General features: G+C 35.9%; 2 protein-coding genes across 3 annotated transcripts; one reads left to right on the top strand and one right to left on the bottom strand.

Annotated features, from left to right (window-relative positions):
• The first annotated feature begins 1,267 nt into the window (after positions 1 to 1,267).
• LOC115442008 (solute carrier family 22 member 3) lies at positions 1,268 to 3,702 on the top strand. Of its 2 annotated transcripts, none has more exons than XM_030166954.2 (3): positions 1,268 to 1,676; positions 1,923 to 2,330; positions 2,752 to 3,702. In XM_030166954.2, exons 1-3 carry the CDS (start codon positions 1,324 to 1,326, stop codon positions 3,470 to 3,472), a joined length of 1,482 nt encoding a protein of 493 aa, XP_030022814.2. In that variant the 5' UTR covers positions 1,268 to 1,323; the 3' UTR covers positions 3,473 to 3,702. The 2 variants fall into 2 exon arrangements, with proteins under 2 accessions (XP_030022814.2, XP_037297120.1); XM_037441223.1 differs by having other exon boundaries at positions 2,784 to 2,871.
• Positions 3,703 to 8,552: 4,850 nt separating this feature from the next.
• LOC115442013 (fork head domain transcription factor slp1) lies at positions 8,553 to 19,298 on the bottom strand. The gene is made up of 4 exons (XM_030166963.2): positions 18,950 to 19,298; positions 13,185 to 13,413; positions 12,580 to 12,655; positions 8,553 to 9,905 (listed from the first exon to the last, which is right to left on the bottom strand). The coding sequence occupies exons 1-4, from the start codon at positions 19,225 to 19,227 to the stop codon at positions 9,841 to 9,843; spliced, it is 648 nt and encodes a 215-aa protein (XP_030022823.1). The 5' UTR covers positions 19,228 to 19,298; the 3' UTR covers positions 8,553 to 9,840.
• Positions 19,299 to 21,452: the final 2,154 nt, after the last annotated feature.

The raw sequence follows: 21,452 nt of genomic DNA, 5'->3' as shown, positions 1-21,452 counted from the left end.
GAAATTCCTATATAGAACTTCTCAGGTGTGCAGGTTTCCTCACGATGTTTTCATTCACAACTAACTAGGCTATCGCCGCTTTCGGTGAAAGCCTAGGCAATATTAAATACTAAAACTATATTAAGTACTCACTCTCCTCCTTAATCTGTTTGTAATCAACAATATTACCAGCAACACTGACAAACAACATTATTGTATAAACAACTATATCTGTATAGGTATATATTAACACTAGAGGGGGCTTAACCATCCGACACTACCCTTAATTAAAACTTCGTCATATATAAATAAGCGGAAAACAAATATGAAATTAGCGAGTCATTTAGAAATAAAAAAATACAAATTTAAGTATTGCGTAACTTGAAATACTAATCATTTTTATTAATGCTTCCGTGTTTGCTTTCCAATTTAGTTTTTTTATCTATTATTACTCCTAGTTTAGTTATATTAACTTTATAAATCCTATTTTTCTATATATATTCTAACACTCTTTGGATCCTGTTATTGTGGTAATATGCATGAAGATTGGAAATAGTGAATCCACTTTATGTAAAATGCATTATATTTACAAATGTCAAGATTGATTTTTACAGTTTTCTAACCAAGTGAACATTGATAATAAATAATTACTAATGTCAAAGTTATAGGTATGTTTCCTCATTCATACATGGGATCGTTGTGGTGCTGTAATCTGCAAAAAATGGTGATTGTTAATGCTTATGAGTAGTTAATATATAAGGTCTCTATGAAAGAGTAAATATTGGTAGGAGACTAAGCACGGAATGCAGCTCGTCGTACCGAGCAGCTATGACTTTTTTTCCATGTGTACGGTGGTCGCTATTCAAACGGCTCAACGAACCTTAGTGGCTGTCGAAAATGAAGAAAAAATCTGCCGAAAAACATTTTACTTTGCATTTCTATATCTTCCATTTGCTGGGGAACTTAAATATCGCAAAAACTCGACAACTCGCTGATATTTTCGAAGAAGCCAAATAAACTCTAAATAATAACAAGTTATACTAAATTTACTTGGGCCGGTTGCGGAAAAAGTTTAGGGATTTCGATATTTCTCCAACACCAAAAAATTTTCCAATACGAAACCCTATAATCGTTTTAAGAATAAAAGTAAGTAAATAAAAAACAAGTTTTTTTATCAAACCTATAATAGCCTATTATATTAAGAATCAGATAATTTCACTATTACTTTGTTTATTTAATATTAATTAATTTCATATTTTACCACATCTGTTTTTTCTGATTAAATTAATCTCAAAATCGGAACGGAATCTAAGCCAACTAGATAACAAACAAGCATTCATAAAAATGCCTCTGAAACTGAAAAATCCCATTGAAAAACATTTCAGTGTGCTCTCTCGCTACCACTACTACTTCTTTACTCTTCTGTTTGCGAGTAAACTGCCTGTATTCTGGCACATTCTGAACTTGATATTCCTCTCTCCGCCTATGAATTACTATTGCAATGACGATGGTCAAAACAGTACTTTGAACACGTGCCCTTGTGATAATCCCTGGTGGGATAGAAGCGTCTTCACAGAGACAACTCAGACGAAGTTTGGAATACTTTGTGACACCCAGTGGCTGATCAGTTTCTCCCAGAGTATGCTGTATGTTGGGACGCTGCTCGGAGCCTTGACTTTTGGATTTTTGTCTGATACGTAAGTTTTATCCGAACGATTAACTTGAATAGTTTTGGAATAACTTGTGTTTTATATTAGATACGTTAAATTAAGAATAATTGCGATACTTAGTTAATACTCAGTCTATTTTGAGTTCACTTCATAAGTTTAATAAAAAAAAATGTTTCTCCTGAGTTTTGAGCTACATGGACCTCGCCGTCAGTTTTGCTAGTAGAACAGAATAACTCATATTTAAGTGCTTCTGTAGCGTTTTCTTTTTTTCAGATTCGGTCGTCTCTCAATGTTTTCCATGAGCTGTCTTATTTTAGCCATCTCAGGATGTCTAGTCAGCATCATGCCGACTGCAGTTTCCTTCATCTTTATGCGGACTATCGAAGGTCTTGGCGTGGGAGGTGCTATAGTGACCTCCTACGTCCTCTGTGTGGAATACTGTGGAACCAGACACAGGGAGATGGTCACAGCTTTGCTGCACATCCCGATAAACCTAAGCCACATGTGCTTAGCTGGTGTGTCGTACTTGCTAAGACATTGTGATGAATTTCAAATAGCATTGTCATTACCGATATTTCTTTGTGTGGCGCTTTATTGGTTGACGTTGGAGTCCCCGAAGTGGTTGATGGATACCGGGAAGGTAGATGAAGCAGCTGTGGTGATGGAAAAGATATCACGTTTGTAAGTTTTAAGAATTTAATTCATAATATTTCATTAGGAACGCTCATTTTACTAATGATCATGCAGAACTGTTTTTTGTATCAATTTATTAATAAATATCGATAATATTATCACAACCCACGAATGAATTGGTATTCATGGATATCGATAATATTATTGAAATCCCATGAATGAATCGATACAAAATATAAATATTTATTAGTTGCAAAAGTATGTTAGACGAACTTTTTAAATATTAAGTTCTTCAAAAGATGCAAGAGTGCAAACTGTATCTTTAAAAAGTTTAAAATGAATTAACAATTTTTCTTTGAAGACTCGAAAAATCTTAAAACTTATGTACTCTGTCAACACTTAAATCAATAAGACTTGAATATAGTAATATGTAATTTCAATTTTTAAAAGTACTTAACGTTGTTTTTAGTAATCGAAAATCTTATGAATCAATTAAAACAGAGCTAGAAGAATATCAAGCAGCTCGCTCCAAAAACTCCCGAACTAAGATGAAGTTCTGGCAAATATTTAGACACAGAAAATTGAGTTCGAACTTTATCTGTATGGCAGTGGTGTACTTCGTCTGCGGCATGGGCTACTATGGAGTCTCCCAATACATCGGTAAAATGAGCGGCGACATCCACATCAACGTTGCTATTTCAGGAGCTCTCCTCCTTCCCGGAACCATAACTACTATATTTTTATTAAAAATACTGAACCGACGAACATTTCTGATAGCAACAAATTTCTTATCTGGTTTGTTTATGTTGATAGAAGTATTAATATGTTGTGATGCCACGTGGCCCAGGGTTGTCATAGTCTGCATCTGTAATTGTTTCTTCTTTATGACGTTTATTATAGTGTTTTTGTATAGTGTAGAATTGTTTCCTACTTCTGTAAGGAATTCTGTTTTGGGAATCCTGTCCGTGGTGTCCAGGTTGGGACAGATTAGTGCCCCTATTATAAATGCTTTACCAGAAACATCAGCGGGAACTATATTTGCTGTAATGGCTATGCTTGGAGCTGTTATGTGTTATCCTTTACCTGAGACTAAAAATACAGAGCTACCATCGTCGATAGAAGATTCTAAAATGCTACCACGTAAAGTACGACCCGGTGATGAAGTAATGAGAATGTCTCAGGATGGATAGCATGTGAATAAGCATTTGATATTTTTTATGAATATTACGTTTCTGTGGCCGATGGAATATTTTTCAAAATTTTATCTTAATGCTAAAAATTGTGCAACGTGGCATAGTTTTTTTTATTTTTACTGACATTAATTTGTAGATTTGTATCCAAAAATTGTGTAGATATTTTTGGATAAATGAAATGTATATTTTTGTACGTAACGAAGCATGTGATAGCTTTTTATATATTATATTAGTTAAATATAAAATATTCAATCACTATTAACGCTTAGTTTCCTTCAAATACCTTAATAGGCTCGTAGTCATATAATTCCGAGTAGTTAAGAGTCATTGCTTAACCGACATGCAATAGCAAATAATTTCGTGGCAACGCATCTAATGCGTTCATTATGGCGAACGGTGAACCACACTATATATCGTGCATAATGTCCTTTGATTGTGTCATCATGATGGAATAAATTTGGTTTTTGTTTTTATATATAACCGAAAAAAAATCTTTAATTGTTATACCACATAAATAGTAAATGCTCGGTATACCTCTGGTTTTCTTTTTTAACTTTTCTTCGTACTATAATACAAGAGAGAAAGTGTTTTACAATACTCTAGTTTCCTACTGGAAAGAAGTTGAAGTTTCAAGACCATCTGGCCCTTAGACTGGTAGATACCAGATACCAGAAAATAATAGAAAGCTTGACGTTGACTGATAATGCTGTGTTTTGTAGTACTGTGTGCTGGAGGCTTTAGGACACACATTTAATTAGCTCACTATTACAAGTTTATATTATGTTTAGTATGTGTCGGAAAAATGTGATTAAAAATTTTTATGTCGGTAAAAATTTTAAAAGAAAATAAATAATAGTTATCCTTTTATTTAAGATTTAAGAAACACCCGATATATATAACTAAATTAGTGCAAAAAACATAACGCCTTGTAATAGGGAACTACGGACTTGTTCAGTATGGAGCCAAAATTTCTTAATGACGCGAATAAAATGACAAATTACCCCTCTCATTTACTTTCTAGACGATATCTTACAAACTTAAAATGATTTGGCCTCATGAAAACATTTTAAAAAACCCATTTAATTTTACTTTTTATGACGATAATACTTGCGGTATAAAAGCGATAGAAACAGTGGTGTACCCCGCAGACAAGCAATTTACAATAAAACAAAGAGACACAGTTACTTTCAATAACTCCCATGTAGCGGGGATAATGAAAAAAGTTCCTATTGCCCGCAATACGCTTCGAAAACTCCAAGCCGTAAGGTAAAGTATGACATTAATTCCAACTTTTTAAACGAGGCATAAAAATAATTATGGCGCGTAAAATTAGGAGACTATGGCCGAACTTCCATTATTGGTTTGGAAATGTAACAGAATATGAGGTCAGTGTTTTGAATTATTGGGATGTTTACTGGATATTGGGAGAGTTCTCCTTATTTTCTCATGGTACTTGGGTTGTGAATGGTCAAGTCCCTGGTGCGTTTCTCATTAGAACATTTGAGTGAGTTTTCCAATTCTAATAATATGATTCTGAATTGTTTCGAACTGGTAACAGGGTCTCTTTTTATTGCATCGAAGTGAAGATAATCTCTATCTCTTTCAGAAGTTTCTTCTTTTTGTAATGTAAGAAAAACTATACTGTCTCCAAAATTACTACATCTTCAATCACTACAAAAGACTCAGAACACTTGACTTCCACTCAAAAAGACAACGTAACCCAAACATGTTAATTAAATCTTAACCTGACTAGGCAATTATAAATCAATTGGGACTGTTATAATCCCGCGAAATCCCGGGCCGGGAGTATTTAGCGGGACGCGGGATACGCTAAATCAAGCGGTGGACCCGTCCCGAAATAACAGATGCTGACCACGCCCCCCCACATTTGTGAGGGTTTTATGCGGTCTCAAAGGATTCGATGATTAAGGACGGTTGGACCTTAGATATGTTCATTTTGAGAATGGAGTTGAGCTTATATGCAACCAATGTGATGTAGTCCGTGGTATATAGCTACAACATTTAATTGACTGCCTCGGTGGCGAAGTTGTATTGCATGCGCGGTACGGCAGCGCTCTGAGATCCTGGGTTCGATCCCGGATCGGGCAAAGTGATATTTGGAATTTTCTTCTCAGTATCAGCCCGGTATTAGGCTCGTCCCCTATGATATCATAGGACGGAACACACTAGCCGAAAAGTGGATTCCCTGGCTGTGCCTCTGCAATAAATGCGTGATGTGTGTTTCTGTTCTGCATGCTAGGTTTTACCTGAAGATATGTACTGGGCAATAGAATTGATAACGTGCAGCTTGGATTCTTGTGCTAATTAACGTCTATGTACAGATGTATTTGTCATGTGTCTTCCAATATTGAAAACGAAAACTGAACTGATAGTTTGAAACTCCAAGACCAGACGGTAAGCTGCTAGCTCACTGGCTGCCTAGTTCTTTTCTGTCATAACCTGTTACTATAACAATAGATATATTTAACATTTTGAATAACAAAGCCCCACACGGCATAGAACTGCGCTTGAGCTGAAACCTTAGGGCTGCACACGACATGTTTACATGAACTGAAGATACGCATTTGTAAAGTCCTTTGTTAACTCTATAAAAACGATGCGTTCTATTATTAACTGCAAATCTATGTTATTATTTTAATTCGATATAGATTTACAATTATTATTACTGATTTATATTTATGCATAGCTCGCAGAACTGATGGCGGACGGGGCAAGAAGGCTCTGGAGTGGAGGCCATGTACTGGCAAGCGCAGCGTCGGATGTCCACCCACGAGGTGGACAGATGACCTTATAAAAGTCGCATGAGGTCGCCGGATGCAGGCTGCTTCCAATAGGTCGATCTGGGAATCTTAGGAGGAGGTTCATGGTCAGCAGTGGACATCTTGCGGCTGATGATGGTGATTTTAATTCCTTTTATTTTTAAAAAAACTTTTTTAACAACATACATATCATTAAAAAAAAACAATACATATAAATATAAAAAAATGAATCACCTTCTGATGGCGACGCTCAAGATCCAAGCTAATTACTTATCTATTATTGTGGTAAGTGAATACGGCATAACCGATAATCTCTGGTACTTAACTTGAGGTGTTTGATACCGGATTAATATGCGGTGTGATTAGTATCGCCTAGATTGTGGCTTAATGCCAATTAAATATTACTATTGTTGCATTAATGTATGTTATGTGATCATACAGATTATATCTGAGGTAGACAAAATTAAAGACGAGTATTTCGGTTAGTTAATAGATTTACCGCCATTTTGAATAAACGATCCCATTCGATATATTCAAAAATAGACCAATCAGAACAAAGTATTTTGATATGCTTACAAATGAGTTATTTTGATTGGTTCATATCATAATCGGATTGAAGATTCAGATTGGGATCATTTATTAAAAACGGCTGTTAGTGTGAGGCAATCCTGACGCCTTGGTAAAATAGTTAATAAATTTATTTTCATGCAATAATGGTCCTTATGTCTACTAACGTTTACATTCAGTTTGAAACGACCCGCACTAATTATACGGGGCGCAGAGCCTTCGAAAAAATAAATAAATTCCCTCCACAAAACGTGACTAAAATGGGAAAATCGGTAAACAATAATGGCTATGAATTATATTTTTTTGGTCACATTTACTCCATTTCGGTGGTGAATGTGCTGATTGGGCTCTAAAAACAGCTATAATCGGGTCTCGAAAATAAAAATTGGGTTAATCACGGGTTTTGAATAGTTTTAGTTGTGGAATCGTCCACTGCTGGACATAGGCTTCCTCTATTGAGCGCCATAGGGTCCGGTTCTGCGCTACCCTCATCCGTCGGACTCCGGCGACCCTCACCAGGTCGTCGGTCCATCTCGTGGGGGGCCTGCCTACGCTGCGTCTCCTAGTTCGTGGTCGCCCCTCCAGAACTTTTCCGCTACAACGGCCATCAGTTTTACGAGCTATGTGTCCTGCCCACTGCCACTTGAGTTTCGCTACTCTATAAATTGTACATATTGTACAGGTTCCCTGGTACACTTTTCATCGTTTATTACTATCAAGCTGATTTTTCGTGAGTAGCTTCCTTTTGACTAGACGCCCAAGTTTTTTAATTTGTAGGACAATGTGGGTAGTAAACTATGCAAATGTTAGATAACCAATAAAAAAAATCAGCTGGTTAGTAATTATTTTTCATGACCTTGTTTATGATACATGTCAGAGAGAGGGGACTCCCTAACCAAACCTTATATTTTGTAGGACAAATATTTTTTCACGTTATTTAGATACTTATCTCGATAATTAACAAAGAAAACTTCGGTTAGTAATACATTTTTAAAATTCGTCTAATCTACATATTTATCCTTGCTACCCCTATTAAGCTACCATTTACCAACATTACTGTAAGGAAAAATTTGGGCGTCTAGTCAAAAGGAAGCTACTCACGAAAAATCAGCTTGATAGTAATAAACGATGCAAAGTGTACTAGGGATCCTGTACTAATATATAACAATACTTTAAAATTAAAAATCACTCGGCATTCTAAACAAAAGTTCGTTGCAGCACAAAGGCTACACACGGATAACGCGTGCGGCGAACATTATCATAAACCGCGTGCGGTCGGGGCGCACTGACGTGTGTCACGGCATTGTGTCCCCGAACAATGTCGCAGGTTGGAAAGCAACTGTATTTGTATTTCTATGCTTGGTTATGTTTACCAGAGTGTACGTTAATGATTTGTGGAGTCGTAAGCAGAGATGTATCTAGTACACCCAGATTTAAGTGCCACAGCAATTCAATTTAAATATAAATGTTAAATGGTGTATTAATTAATCTTGCTTCTTTTGTAAATTTTACAAATTTTGTGTGCCTTAAAATCGATTTTAGGACTACAAATTTTACAGCTTAAAGTATACTGGCTTGTAAATGTCTGGTTATGCACTACAAGTTGTGTTTATAGGAGTAAATATAGCTATATAATATGCAGTCTTCATCTATAATTATGTTGGTGATTAATAAACTTTGCTTGAAGATTGCTCATCACACAGGACTGTGTATGGTAAAAAAAAACAATAATCACTTCAAATATTTTATTAAAACTATTGCTATTAAATACATCGCCTTAATTACCATTACTACGAGATCGCCAAACAATTATTATCATAATATTTTTCTATCAATGTCATACTTAGTTAGCGTTTAAATGAAATGACTTTGCCGATCGTACTTAATAGATGCGACGGTTTGTGAAGTTTTGTTAAACGCTCTTTTTATTTCTTAGTATTAAATATTATATTAACAAAAATAATTACAGAATACAATTTAAACATTTTTTGACTGCGTACAACCAGAGAGAATCAGAATAGTCGCCGCGTGTCAATCTTCTCTTCTGCCAGCCAGACCGCGCAGCCGAATACTTCCGGAAACGCCCGATGTCATCGGCTAGGATAGCAGCGCGTAACAATTTGTATGGAGGAAACGCAGAAAACGGTATTCAGATAGACTGTGTCCTGGATTTTTTTATACGGACATAGCAAAGACCCTACAACACCTGATGCTAAGAGGAGGAGGGCCCAGATAGTGTCGACAACGAGAAATTATCCCTCACCAGTCAACACAATTTTGCTGGCCCGTTTGAAACCCGAAAATGAACGTTATATTTTGCCTAATATTTAAGGCACTTTGAAGAAAAGGTTTACCACGCGCGTCGAGCCGCGACCAAAATTTAAAGTAAATAATATATAAATAATTGTATACCGTATTTTCATGGCTTTACAAACCTTTGTATAATTAAGACCAAAATAATATTACATCATTTACGGCATGATAAACAACCCGCAGTCATTTCAATGAAACACTAAACTATTTCATTAGAGTACTTGCGGTAAGAAATGAGAAGGTAGATGCCACACTTTCTTTGAGGTTTTCATCTTTTCCTTCATTATCTTATATATCGCAAATAAACATTTGTTTATTCTAATTATCGTTAATGCAATTGTGGCGTGAGACGTTGATTACAAAAACATAGATAAATATTTTCGAAGAATAAACATTGCTACCATTTTTTACATACACTTGAATAATTGGAGAGCCAATTCGCTCGCATAATCTTTTAGTTACGTATAATAATTTTACGGTCTATTGTAACTAAGGATATTAAATCAACAATTAGGCAAATTAGTGCCAAAATTCTTACCGAGGAAACGGACTTACAAGAACCCTATATTTTGAGCACATTCTTTATATTTTTCATGCCAACACACTATAATTCATTTCAAATAAATTCATCACCTGATAGTAAAACTAAAGAAACCAAGGCATTTCCAACACCACAATTGCATCACAGCTTCATCTAAATAGGCACTAGTCGACGGTGATGAGTCCACATTCCCTGACGACCTGTTCTGTGGACACTGGGTTCAGGAACACTGCAACAATATTATTTTGTTTAATTATGTATTAATGTATTTAATATCTAATAGCGAGACATTAGTCCCGTATAGCTGCGTTTACACCAATGGAGTAGTATGGCTGCTTATATATAAAATAAAACCAACCAACCCTTTATTATGTGCTATTCCACAGCTGGGCACGGGCCCACTATAGAAAGGGATTAGGTTTTAGTCAACTACATTGGCGTAGTACGGTTCGGTAGATTTCATATACCCTCAAAATTCTTATAGATAACTTCTCAGATGTGTAGGCTTCCTCGCGCTATTTGCCTTCACTGTTAAAGCAAGCGAGAATTCACAAAGAAAACACACAACTTTAGAAAAGTCAAAGGTGCATGCCCTTGGGTTTTAAACATACGGACATTTGTCTCGACAGTCCATTCCACTCTCAACCAGGCTGTCGCCGCTCATCTTGCTAATCGTAGTTACCTATTCTTTAGATAATGTAAACTTGTTAATCTTACCGGTTGTATACCGGCTGATATAGAACACGAAGTACCACGCAACTTTGACTTTTACGTTTTTTACACAATACTGTTTTATAGAAATATGGAAGTATGAGTGCGAACAATTCGAATGTATCTCTAATTAATAATTCAGTTTAAGCTATAGTTTTACATGTAAATAACAATAAAAACGAATGATCTGCTACAAAGAAAACAAGATCCAACAATTAAATTGCTTGCCCTTTCTGAGTGCAAAAAATCAAGTGAATTTTTTAAACAGAAGAAACTACTTAAACAGCCAGGGGTCAAACGGAGTTTTCTTTACAAACAGCTTAGCGGAGGTTCATTCAAGCGTCCGCCATATTAGCGGTGCATCTTAAACGGCATCATTGTTGTGAAACACAAAGGAGTAATGAATTTGTTAAAACTCTTCAATTGGTGGATGAAGTTAAAAAACCACTCAACAAATATTCTGACGAAAGGAATTTTAGGTTCTTTATTTGTTTTTTATGCGATTGAATGATGTGGTGATCGTTTAGTTTCCTTGACGGCATGTTGATAGCATATTAGCAATTGCAAACAATCTAGAAATTTCATTATATTACCGCGTGTATACGGTCATTGTTTTGAGAATTTATGTATTAGCATGGGTCTAGAAAAGCTTTAATCAACCATTAGGAGGACCCTTGTAGATATTGCATTCAATTTCCAATTTTTCAGCCACTTAAATTAGATAATAATACATTAAAGTGTACTAACTGCAGTCAATTACTCATAGTTTTTTTTTCTATTTATGTGTATATATTTAATTATCTGTTATTATTTCTGTTTTATATATTATTTTTAACTGAACTGTTTATAAGTACATTTATTATAATACATTTCATCAATTTAAGCCTAACAATTGCGACACAATACTAGTGAAGTTATTGTGATCACTTAAATTTAATATTATCCACTTGCTACTGTTTCTAAAATAAACTATTTTCATCATCCATTTTTTTTAAATCGTGTCAGTCACTGTATGAAAAATGCTTATTATAGAATAAATGTAATATATATATACATAGGGTCACGTCTCAACAGTAATTTTTAGAATAAAACAAAGTTTCTATAATAACAGCGTAAAATATTACACGGTCATATAAAATCTACGATATCAAATCTATTCATGAAGAAAAATGGTTTATAAAATTAGTTACGACAGCTAAATCAACACGTCTATCAAAGATGAATGACGGACTTCGCAAAATGCTATGCATTATATTAGCTTGTAGTTTAATATGAATTTTTATATTAATAAGCATGAATACATAGTTCACTGGTTTAGATCTCTCCGATTCGAGGAATCATCGGGTAGGTAGTTACCATCACAATGTTTACTTTTACCACCAAGCAGCAGTATGCATGCACTATTCCTGTATGAAAGACATTGTAGCCAGCGTAATTACTGGGCATTAGTAGAATGTGTCAGGACGAAGTCTATGTGAGAGGCTTTGAATATTGTTTTTAATATTAATTGGCTAGACGTTGGTGCCTATCAGGATATTTTGTTGAAACCTCTGTCTGGAGCCGCTATAGGTATATCTTATTACATTAGTCATTTAGGATAAGAAGATAATATTTAGGCTACGATGGGGCTGCTTAAAATGTTACCAAAAGCATACGAATATAAAAGAAAAAAAATAATTACTGGCCATTATGAGGCTTAACATGTTGTGTCAGGTTGACAAGCGTGGTGGAGTGCCACACAGTACTTGCAATTATAAGTATTGTACGATGCTGCTACTCTTTATGGGCGATTGTATCTTTTATTATCAGGTGAGCGGCATGCTCGTCTCCCCATTTAGAGAAAATCATATAAACGCAGAGTGGGACGTCCTCTGGCCAGATGGCGCAACAAAAAGGTCGGCAGCGACTGGATGCATAAAGCAGCAGACCGGGCTCTGTGGCGTACCTTAGGGGAAGCCTATGGTCAGCAATGGACTTCAATGGGTTGATGATGATAATGATAATCAAAAGAAAGATCCCTAGTAAACGAGTACGATTATAAGTAAATATCCAAAATACGAGATGATACTAGGTGTTGGATATTTCATATGCCTGAGTCTGTCTGTGTAATAAATACCATTTTGTTTATTCCTTCCACTAAGCAGTGGGACACATTACGTAAGGTTACGTTGCATAATAAATGAAATACTCACTTGTACTACCGCTGAACAAGTCTTGATCTGGTATGATGCTGGCAGCCGCGATGGCCGCCTCATCCAAGACGATGACCTAAAAATTGAAATATAAAAATAAATTTTGAGAAGACAGAGTCGTTACAATATCTTACATGTATGTTTATCAGAATTGATTCCTTATTGTGTCTAAAAATATAAATCGATTCTCTTTATTTGTAAAGTAACAAATGATTAAATAATAAATTGATACCACAATCTAGGAATACAAAGAATCAAAAAAAACATGGGTGCGTCACAAACCCATAAGGGGCTAAAGAAGAGAGACGGCAATACCCTTAAGTAAACCTGTTAACGCTACAAAACTTCAAATCAAAATGCACAGATTTTTGCTAGATACTGATACATTTTTATCAAATCAAATCAATTTATTTTGCATAAAACATGGTAATTAGCGTAGGTAACAATTATGTTGTTAAATGTGCAACATGTTTCACCGTTTCAATTGTATGCAAAAATTTTATATACGTACATATAATTAGAGAACGTAGTTACGCAAATTACCTATTATTAATAATTGTTCTTAATATGAAACATAATTTAATATATAACAAATTAACACTCACTTTAGGAAACCCGAGGATCTTCGTGCCGTGGTTGATTTCGACCACGTTCTCCTGGACGGGGATGTTCCTCAGTGGTAACAGATCAATGGCATTAGCGGCCAGGGACCACAGGTGGCCGGCGCCCTGGGGAGCCCTGGCACCCTTGCGGAAGTGAGGGTTGATGGACAGGTTGTGTCGGACAGAGTTCTTCCAGCGCTCGTCATTCGCTTTGTAGAAGGGGAAGCGGTCTCTGCAGTATATAACGAACATACGTCGAATCATGTCTTTTCCCTTTTCAGGGGTAATAAATGCGTTGAGTTTTGAAATACCTTCGAATTGCCTATCATAGTCTAACGTAGATTGATGTATCGTTAAAATTTAGTTAGTTATAGCTTGGTAAAGTTATAATGCATGTTTGTATGGAGTGTGCAGATAAGATTTTCAGATCTCAAAGCCCGAAATTTGTCGTAGAATTAGTCGAATCTATTAGACTCATTTCTTGTAAAAAAAAACATCTCCCATTTAGACTTTAAAACTAATTACATAATGAAAATAGACCACACAATTGTATAAGACCTAAAAGTAAACACAACAGGCCCAAAATTTATTATCGCATTTAAGAAGATAATACAACACTTAAAAATCCAGACATCAATGCGATCCTCTAAGTAATTGCTGTAGTTACAGCGTAACAGCTCTCCAATTTGCATTATATTAACACAGTTAAAGTGATAACTAAACGGGGACAATAACAAACAAAACAAATCGTCGCTCAGGGTTGGTACGTCTTAATTTTAAATCACAGAGCCGAATTAATTTGAACGGAAACCTTATTGCAAAACTTTCTTGCAATGTGTGTTATTTTTCTTCAACTAGATTGGTACCATGACTTGCTGCAATTTTTAATAAATTATCTAAAACCCTTTCTTTGATCCGTCGCAACAATGAACCTATCAGAATAAAGTCTTTTTGACATGCTTACAAATAACATATTGATTGGTTTATTCTGGTAATCGGATCGAATTTTAAGATTGATATTATTTATCGAAATCGGCTATTAACGGGAAAATTGCCACACATTGTACTATCTGGTAGACGCCTTTATTTTGATTCGTTATGATTGACATGAAGAAATTAGAATTGAAACGAATGCAATATCACCTTGACTTACCCACACTATTTTAAACAACGTCTTATTGACTTTAAAATTGTTTTCTCTCTTTCTTTTGAATAATAGCTATAGGTACTCATTGCACAGGTAAGCCAGCAATGACATCGAACCGTGTGAATATAAACATAACAAATTAGCCAAAAATCTGAAGCAGAATAAAAATTTTTTGTCCGAAAAGATCGCGTATGGGTTTTCTCGAACGCTTGGCAACCCTAACGGCCACCCTAAACAGGTGTAATGGAACAACAATCGACGGTTGCAATGGCTCGTTTTACACCGGACGCGGAGTTAATGAGTTGTAGTTGGCTAATAACTCGTGTGAGGGGATCGTGCATTAGATTCTTTGAGTGTAGATGTTATGTGTTGAGTGCCTTTATCAGTGACGAGACAAAATTGTGTAAGGTATTATTTAATTTATTATTTACTACAATATCTTCATGTATTTCTTATGCAACTGTGTCTGCGGATAATGCATTAGTGGTTGTAGTCTTGAGAAAATGAAAAGAAGGTTAGTCAATTTCATAATGTTTTACTAAAACAATAGAGTTCAATGGATTATAAATACAAACCATCCCGATTCGTAATTTTTAATAAAGCCATTTAAAATCATATTATAAACCCAAACAAAAAGTTTTGCCACACAACCTACACTTGCCTTAATAAAACTGTCCTATCGCGAGAAGTATATCAATAAACAGTATTGTAACTGAAGCGTGCACCGCCGAAATCGATATCCGTACCGGGCAGTGCCGGGACGAGCGCCCCAACCGCCGCGCCGCGCCGCTGCGTCATGGTATATATTACGAGGTAAACAAAATTGAGATTTGCGGACAAAATATTGCACCTGCCTATAGCCTCGGTGAAGTATATCGTGTTATCGTTTTAGAATTCGGTGTTTCTGGAATTTGATGTTCATGCCAAATGGCTTAACACTTGGATTTCCTTTAAACTATATACCGGTAAACAAGAATTAGATATCATGCGATATCCGCAATAAATCACAATGACAGTAGAATCAGGACACGTTACAACCTTAAATGGCTTTTAAGACAACCCTTAGAGACGTATTTTTATATTTTTAGACCTTTAAAGGACAAATAAACTATCTATTAAAAAACACGTTGACACAAAAGTCACATTGCAGTCTCATTCAGAAAAACATTTTCTTAACATCTTAAGCTACGCAAAGGAATCCCAAAAGACCAACGCATTCCATCAATTACGCATTTTTAACAACACAATCAACCAATCTCCATCCATCAGAGCAAACAGACGACATTGCATCATCAATCACTACATAAATCTTTATCTCTGTAGAGGTGCAACTAGATCATCCAAGTTTATTCGTCCCCTAATGGTGTGGGACCAATCTCCCACGATTGACCGCCTCATGTAATAGGGGTCGTATCTTGAGTAACCTAATGCTTGATTACTTGTACGCACAGTTCGTTCGGGAAGTATCACAGCAATGTTATTTCTGACGCCAAGCAGAATTCTACAAGCACTTGCTATGCTCCAATTTGAGGGACATTATTATTAGAGAAATACATTACATGCAGTGTATTTCCGGACATTCTAAGGGTCTTATTAATATGCAACTCAGTTTCGCTCTGAAGTATGGTATCAGCTGAGGTGCTGCCATATTAAGGTCAGATTCTTAAGATAGTCTGTATTTAATAAAGAAATATTAACATCAGCTCAAGTGACATCTTTACTAAATTTTTTTGTAATGTGTTTTGACAGCTGGGTTTTATTTATGTGACAATGCCGGTAGACCTTGGTACAAGGTCTTCAATGACAGCTTTAGCATGATTTGCTTTATAGTTCAATACATTTAATGTCTACTTGAGATACTTAAATTTGAGATTTATTTTAAGACGGCCTTAAGACAGACCTCAGGGTGACGATGCAGTGGTAGGTATATCTCGACCGGGCCGGCATAATTGTGTCGACTGGCTAGAGCTATAATTTCTCGTAAGTCGACATTCTATCTGGACTACACAACTTAGCATAATGTGAAATGGAGTTACTTTACCGTGCTCGCAAAAATACCTTTGCAATTTAAAGTTCAAGTGGTATAAGATATTGCTGTTCTTATCGTGACGTTTACCAACGACTTTACTCGTCTCGTCAAACAGTAGTAAAATAACCTGACATGTCACGATTAGAAAGACACACTACAAAACAAACTAATAACTATCGATTTACAAAGCCAATATTAGCATCATGTTTATCGCCGTGTGACCGAGGGTGCAGCGTTATTAAATTATTATCAAAACAAATGTTTGCGCGGGAAGCGACGCGTGCAGCGCGGATTTTATTCTAACGACAATTTGTCGCGTTCATTGAAATAATTTACAATTAATTAATTCATTGATTAGAATCAATGAATGATAAAGTAATAATTAAACGATATGGTTAGTATATTAAGTGTTTGTTTCAATACCAAGTATTTTAGCAATGAATGGAGCAGCTGTTTAGAGTAAAAAATAATTACGTTTAATGGTGTTTAGATTACAGACAGAAAACGTGAATTCGATGGAATAAAAAACATGATACTTCAACGCAAGCTATCAATCTCTCAAAGTTAGCGAATAACAAATAAGTCCTCGAGATTGCAAGTTCCGACTTAAGCCCCATGAAGTCACGCTACAGCGATCAAGGCTAGAGCGCTTTTGACTCGTAACTCTAGATAAATAGACAAGTACATGTATCTGAGTCACTAGTCCTTCGTGTTATGAGGAGTGTTATGTCAATACCTGCTCAACTAAATGGAAATTCAAAATTTACTTCTAATCGAAATATACCTAACTAGTTTTCGAATTTTTTCGTGGTTTTTGTAATTCAGTTTATTCCCGACGTTTTGAAGACTGCAGCTTTCATGTTCACGAGGTGGAGTGAGGTGTTGGTCGTGCGAAAAGTCAAAGTTACAATATCTACCTACATTTTACAAAGTAACCGTGAAACTCATCGCCAATGTTTAGGAACCAAATTGAGGAATAAATTACTGTACCCGATATAGCTAACCAACTTTTTCTATGAAAAAGATATCTTGTATAAAACTGAATGATAAGACGCACAACTCGCTCTTCTGATGATTAGTTTCATGACTATTAGTAAACAGTAGAATAACCAGAATTAGCATGTCTTGCACTACGTTTCACTACGCTGTGATCATCATCCTAAGACCTAAGATATCAGGTCTGTTGATATCTAATAATCACGATTACATCACATAGTACTTAAACGCTGATGCTAGGATATAAAGGTGCTGGTGGTGGAATATATTTTACATCTACCCAGATATCGACCACCGTATACAAGGTGTTAAAACCCGCTATAGTTGCCCACGTATGTGTGTCGCGTTCCGGGATCAGCCTGTGTTTATCCGGTTCCAACAGGCTGGCATAGTTGTGTCGATCGCCGAGGGTAATCTCTTGTTAGTCGGCATTTTATTGGACCTAAATCCAATTACCATCAGGTGCAGTTGGGTCACGTTGGTATGAACGTATAAAAAAACGCCTATCGGACATGCTGGTGGCAATAACTCAATCAGAGAGTGTCTTGCTGTTCTATTATTAAAAATAACCACCATTAACTACTCAGCAATTTAAACCGAATTTCCTTCAAATAATTTAACAAAGCGCCAACTAATAACGTAAAAATGTCTCGTCACATTACAAATGGAAATGTCATTAGGCGGAACAATGATACAGGTCCAAACGGCATTACAGCCACGAGGCTTACACTTTGTTGTCATAATTCGACGTGACATCCATTATTTCCACGTTTTTTAAGCAACTATTTGATTAATCGTCTCGCTATTGTTGAAGATACTATTGTATCATTGGTTTGGTAGTAGACTAGGAAATAACATAAGGTCTTTTATTGAATCGAGATTGGAACTTGACATGAATATAGGTTCGCGCCTGTTACGGTGTGATCTTGAACAAAGTGTGTGATCTAGAAGAGTCTATGTCTGCTCCTTTGAGGTACAGACATAATATGTTATGTATGTTAATTACTGAGGCATGATCCGCTTACATAGCGATAATCATGTATGCCCTTATGTGATAAAATAATTTTAATTTTGTTATAGCATATTTTAAAATGTAATTAAATGAAATACTATGGGTAAAGTTATGGCCTGTACATATGTTGATACGATAATTAATTTTTTTGCGCAGCTGTTTGTTATCCTAAATAAATTTTGAAAATCGTACACTGATACTGGAATGGCTAAAAATATATTAAAGTAATTTTTAAATACTGTATTATTACCAGCGTGGCGCCGGATACGAATGTCTGTCGAAAAGTAAAATTAAGTATGATTTACACTGGCTTCATCCGTATGAAGCTATCCCGTTGTAATATTTACTTAATGAGATCGTATTTTCTTCAGTCCTTGAAAAAAACTATGTCGATTTATTGATTTGTTTAGTTGCTGGAAAAACGAACCAAAAACTATAATTGTTGTGCTTATATTATTATGGATGGCAGCGCACGGTGCAGAGCCTACTAGATATCGAGTTTAAAAAAACTATAACCTAAAAAATTAAGTATGAATAAAAATTATATTTTTTTTATATTGCGTATATAAAAGAAAATAACTCACGAGATCCATTGGTATATGGCCGACACGGTCAACTCTCCCTTTTCTCTCAACGCCCTCTCGATGAGCTCTGGGTAGGTGTAAGGCGGTTTCTTCGACACCGACACCTCAGGAACCTCCTTCGGCTCCTCGACTTCATCATCAGGAACTTTGACGTTCACAATCTCATCCAGCCTGAAGTTCAGGAGCCACGCAAGGCTTGCGCAGTCATTGTCCTCTTCTATTTTCTTGGGGGACTTTTTCCTTCTCCATCTTGTCCTGTCGTTGTTTTTGGCTGACATGGTGACAGAGCAGCGTGGCGTGCCGCGGCCGTACTGAACGGTTTTGAATTTGGAACGCTCGTGGCTTCGTTGTGCCAGTCCGCGCTATCTCCGATGGGGCGCACCAAAGAGTTTGCGCTTTGTGATTTTTTAATAAGGTGATATTGTTATTTAACCTTTTTTATGTGATTTAAGTGTTTATTATCGGGTAAACGTGTTATTTTAATTTTGTATATTGTATTACAGATACAATTGTTCCGTGTTAATGTTTTTGCGTTTATATTTTTAAACTATCACTAATCATGCCAATCAATTTAAATAAAATTTCAAAATTTTACAATATACTTATTACCACGAGCAGATTTAAATATTTGTAAAAAAAATATTATGTTTCATAGTTATTTTATTCATATTTTATATTACCCACGCAATTTTGTATCAGGCAAGCTGATTAGGAGTCCCAATTCACTTTAGGAACAGGTTGCATTCACATAGGTATCCAAAATTAATTATAATACTATGATCATGGCTAGCAAATTATTTTATAGGCATTCGAACAGACCTCGTGTTATGGTGAGTTCGCAAAGAGCATTACAATACTACGGATATGAGTTGGTCTGTAACCTTAACTATGATAAAATAGGGAGTGGACTGCCTCGTTGGCGTAGATGTAATGTGTACGCGGTACGAGTACGATTACGGGGCTGAGGTCCGGGGTTCGAATCCCCGTTCGGGCTTAGTGATATTAGGGTTTACTGGTGGTAGGTCTCTCATATTTAAGAATCCGTCAAGTTCGGAACACTGGTGTGGAGTCATTGTTGTGTTCCGGTTTGAAAGACATTGTAGCCAGTGTGACTACTGGACATAATAAGACTTAACATCTCATGTCTCGGGATGGTGAGCATATTGGAATACCAAACAATGCATTGTAATTCAAGGTGTTGGATGGTGTTTCTACTATTTATGGGCGGTCGTATCGCTTACCATCAGGCGAATGGCAAGCTCATCTCGTCATTCAAATCAATGAAAAAATAAGGCTCTGCCCGGAATTTGTGATCAGGTAATAGAAACCTCGTGGATCACATCATGGGACGCATGATACACACACGGACAAGAACATAGCACTAGTAACAACTCTGCTTACCGCTTCAAGGATATAAACCGTGTATGTGTGTGTAAACGCCACGTAAAGTTAATACCAGGGATTTATACCCAAAATTCATCGCTCATTCGATGATTGATATTTTCGGCCGCAAGTAACTGGTGCCAACGCGTGCATATTTTAAATTCAATTACGTATGCAATTTACCATCGCGGACGGTACGCACGCTAATAAATTGATCCAGATTGATTTTTATGTGAATATGTTGTGTAGTTTTACCATTTTTGTGTACGGCAATATATAACATTGGTGTAGTGGCAATATCTTGAATTGATCAATCGAAATTTGTAAGATATTGAAATAAAACTATTTTTCAGGATTTTATCGCCGTCCCCTCCGTGACCATGCGAAGTCTTCGAAACGCCAGAAGAATATAATATAAAAAACCGCAATAAAATCCGGATAAATTGTTTTTTTTTAATGTCTAACATTTACGCAAACATAAATCATTTTGTAAATTTTCGTTTGAATGTTGATTTCCCGAAATTGTGCTCGATATCAATAAGCAAGAATTTTATCACACATAGGATGGACATAAAAGGTCGGTGTATTGTAAATTCACTGAGTTCTTTGTCTCTCTAAAATTTGTGGATGGAAGACGTGAGCTTATATTTTTAGCTTTTTTATTGCCGTGCATCAAAAACCTCAACACCATGAAAGAAACTGATAAATAATATTGCCATTTCAAAATAATCGACTTACCAAACTCGTTGTATCCCTCAAAAGTGGCAGAATTATGGTTTGGCTGCTGCCTGTCTGGCCAACCTCGAAACGCGATTACGGAATCAAGGAACTATGGCTGTATTTCCTGTAAGTATTTCGCTGCAAATTTAATAAAAATCGCCTATATATCAAGCATGTATGCTTAATGTACGCCATCAAAACATCAACAATTAAAGAAAATATACACGGTCATTTTACATCTGTGAAATACACCAACACCTCCAAAGCCATATCGATTTAAACGATAAACAGAGTCAGTTAACGGCATTCGATTTTAATTCGATGCATTGAATCGAAGCAATTCGATTAAGTTCTAAAAGAGTTTTAATTTAATTGATGCCGCGACTCGTATCCGGTAGCA

Source organism: Manduca sexta, chromosome 22 (assembly GCF_014839805.1).
Source record: "Manduca sexta isolate Smith_Timp_Sample1 chromosome 22, JHU_Msex_v1.0, whole genome shotgun sequence".
Classification (NCBI taxonomy): Eukaryota; Metazoa; Arthropoda; class Insecta; order Lepidoptera; family Sphingidae; genus Manduca; species Manduca sexta.
This window is presented reverse-complemented; position numbering and strand designations above follow the sequence as displayed.

What these genes read in the sequence shown, in the direction of transcription:
- LOC115442008 (XM_030166954.2), top strand. Translation starts at nt 1,324, where the DNA reads ATGCCTCTGAAACTGAAAAATCCCATTGAAAAACATTTCAGTGTGCTC. An exon ending in TTTGGATTTTTGTCTGATAC is followed by an intron (nt 1,677 to 1,922) that starts GTAAGTTTTATC and finishes TCTTTTTTTCAG; the next exon opens with ATTCGGTCGTCTCTCAATGT. An exon ending in ATGGAAAAGATATCACGTTT is followed by an intron (nt 2,331 to 2,751) that starts GTAAGTTTTAAG and finishes CGTTGTTTTTAG; the next exon opens with TAATCGAAAATCTTATGAAT.
- LOC115442013 (XM_030166963.2), bottom strand. Translation starts at nt 19,227, where the DNA reads ATGTCAGCCAAAAACAACGACAGGACAAGATGGAGAAGGAAAAAGTCC. An exon ending in AGATCCTCGGGTTTCCTAAA is followed by an intron (nt 12,656 to 13,184) that starts GTGAGTGTTAAT and finishes TTCAATTTTTAG; the next exon opens with GTCATCGTCTTGGATGAGGC. An exon ending in CTTGTTCAGCGGTAGTACAA is followed by an intron (nt 9,906 to 12,579) that starts GTGAGTATTTCA and finishes ATATTGTTGCAG; the next exon opens with TGTTCCTGAACCCAGTGTCC.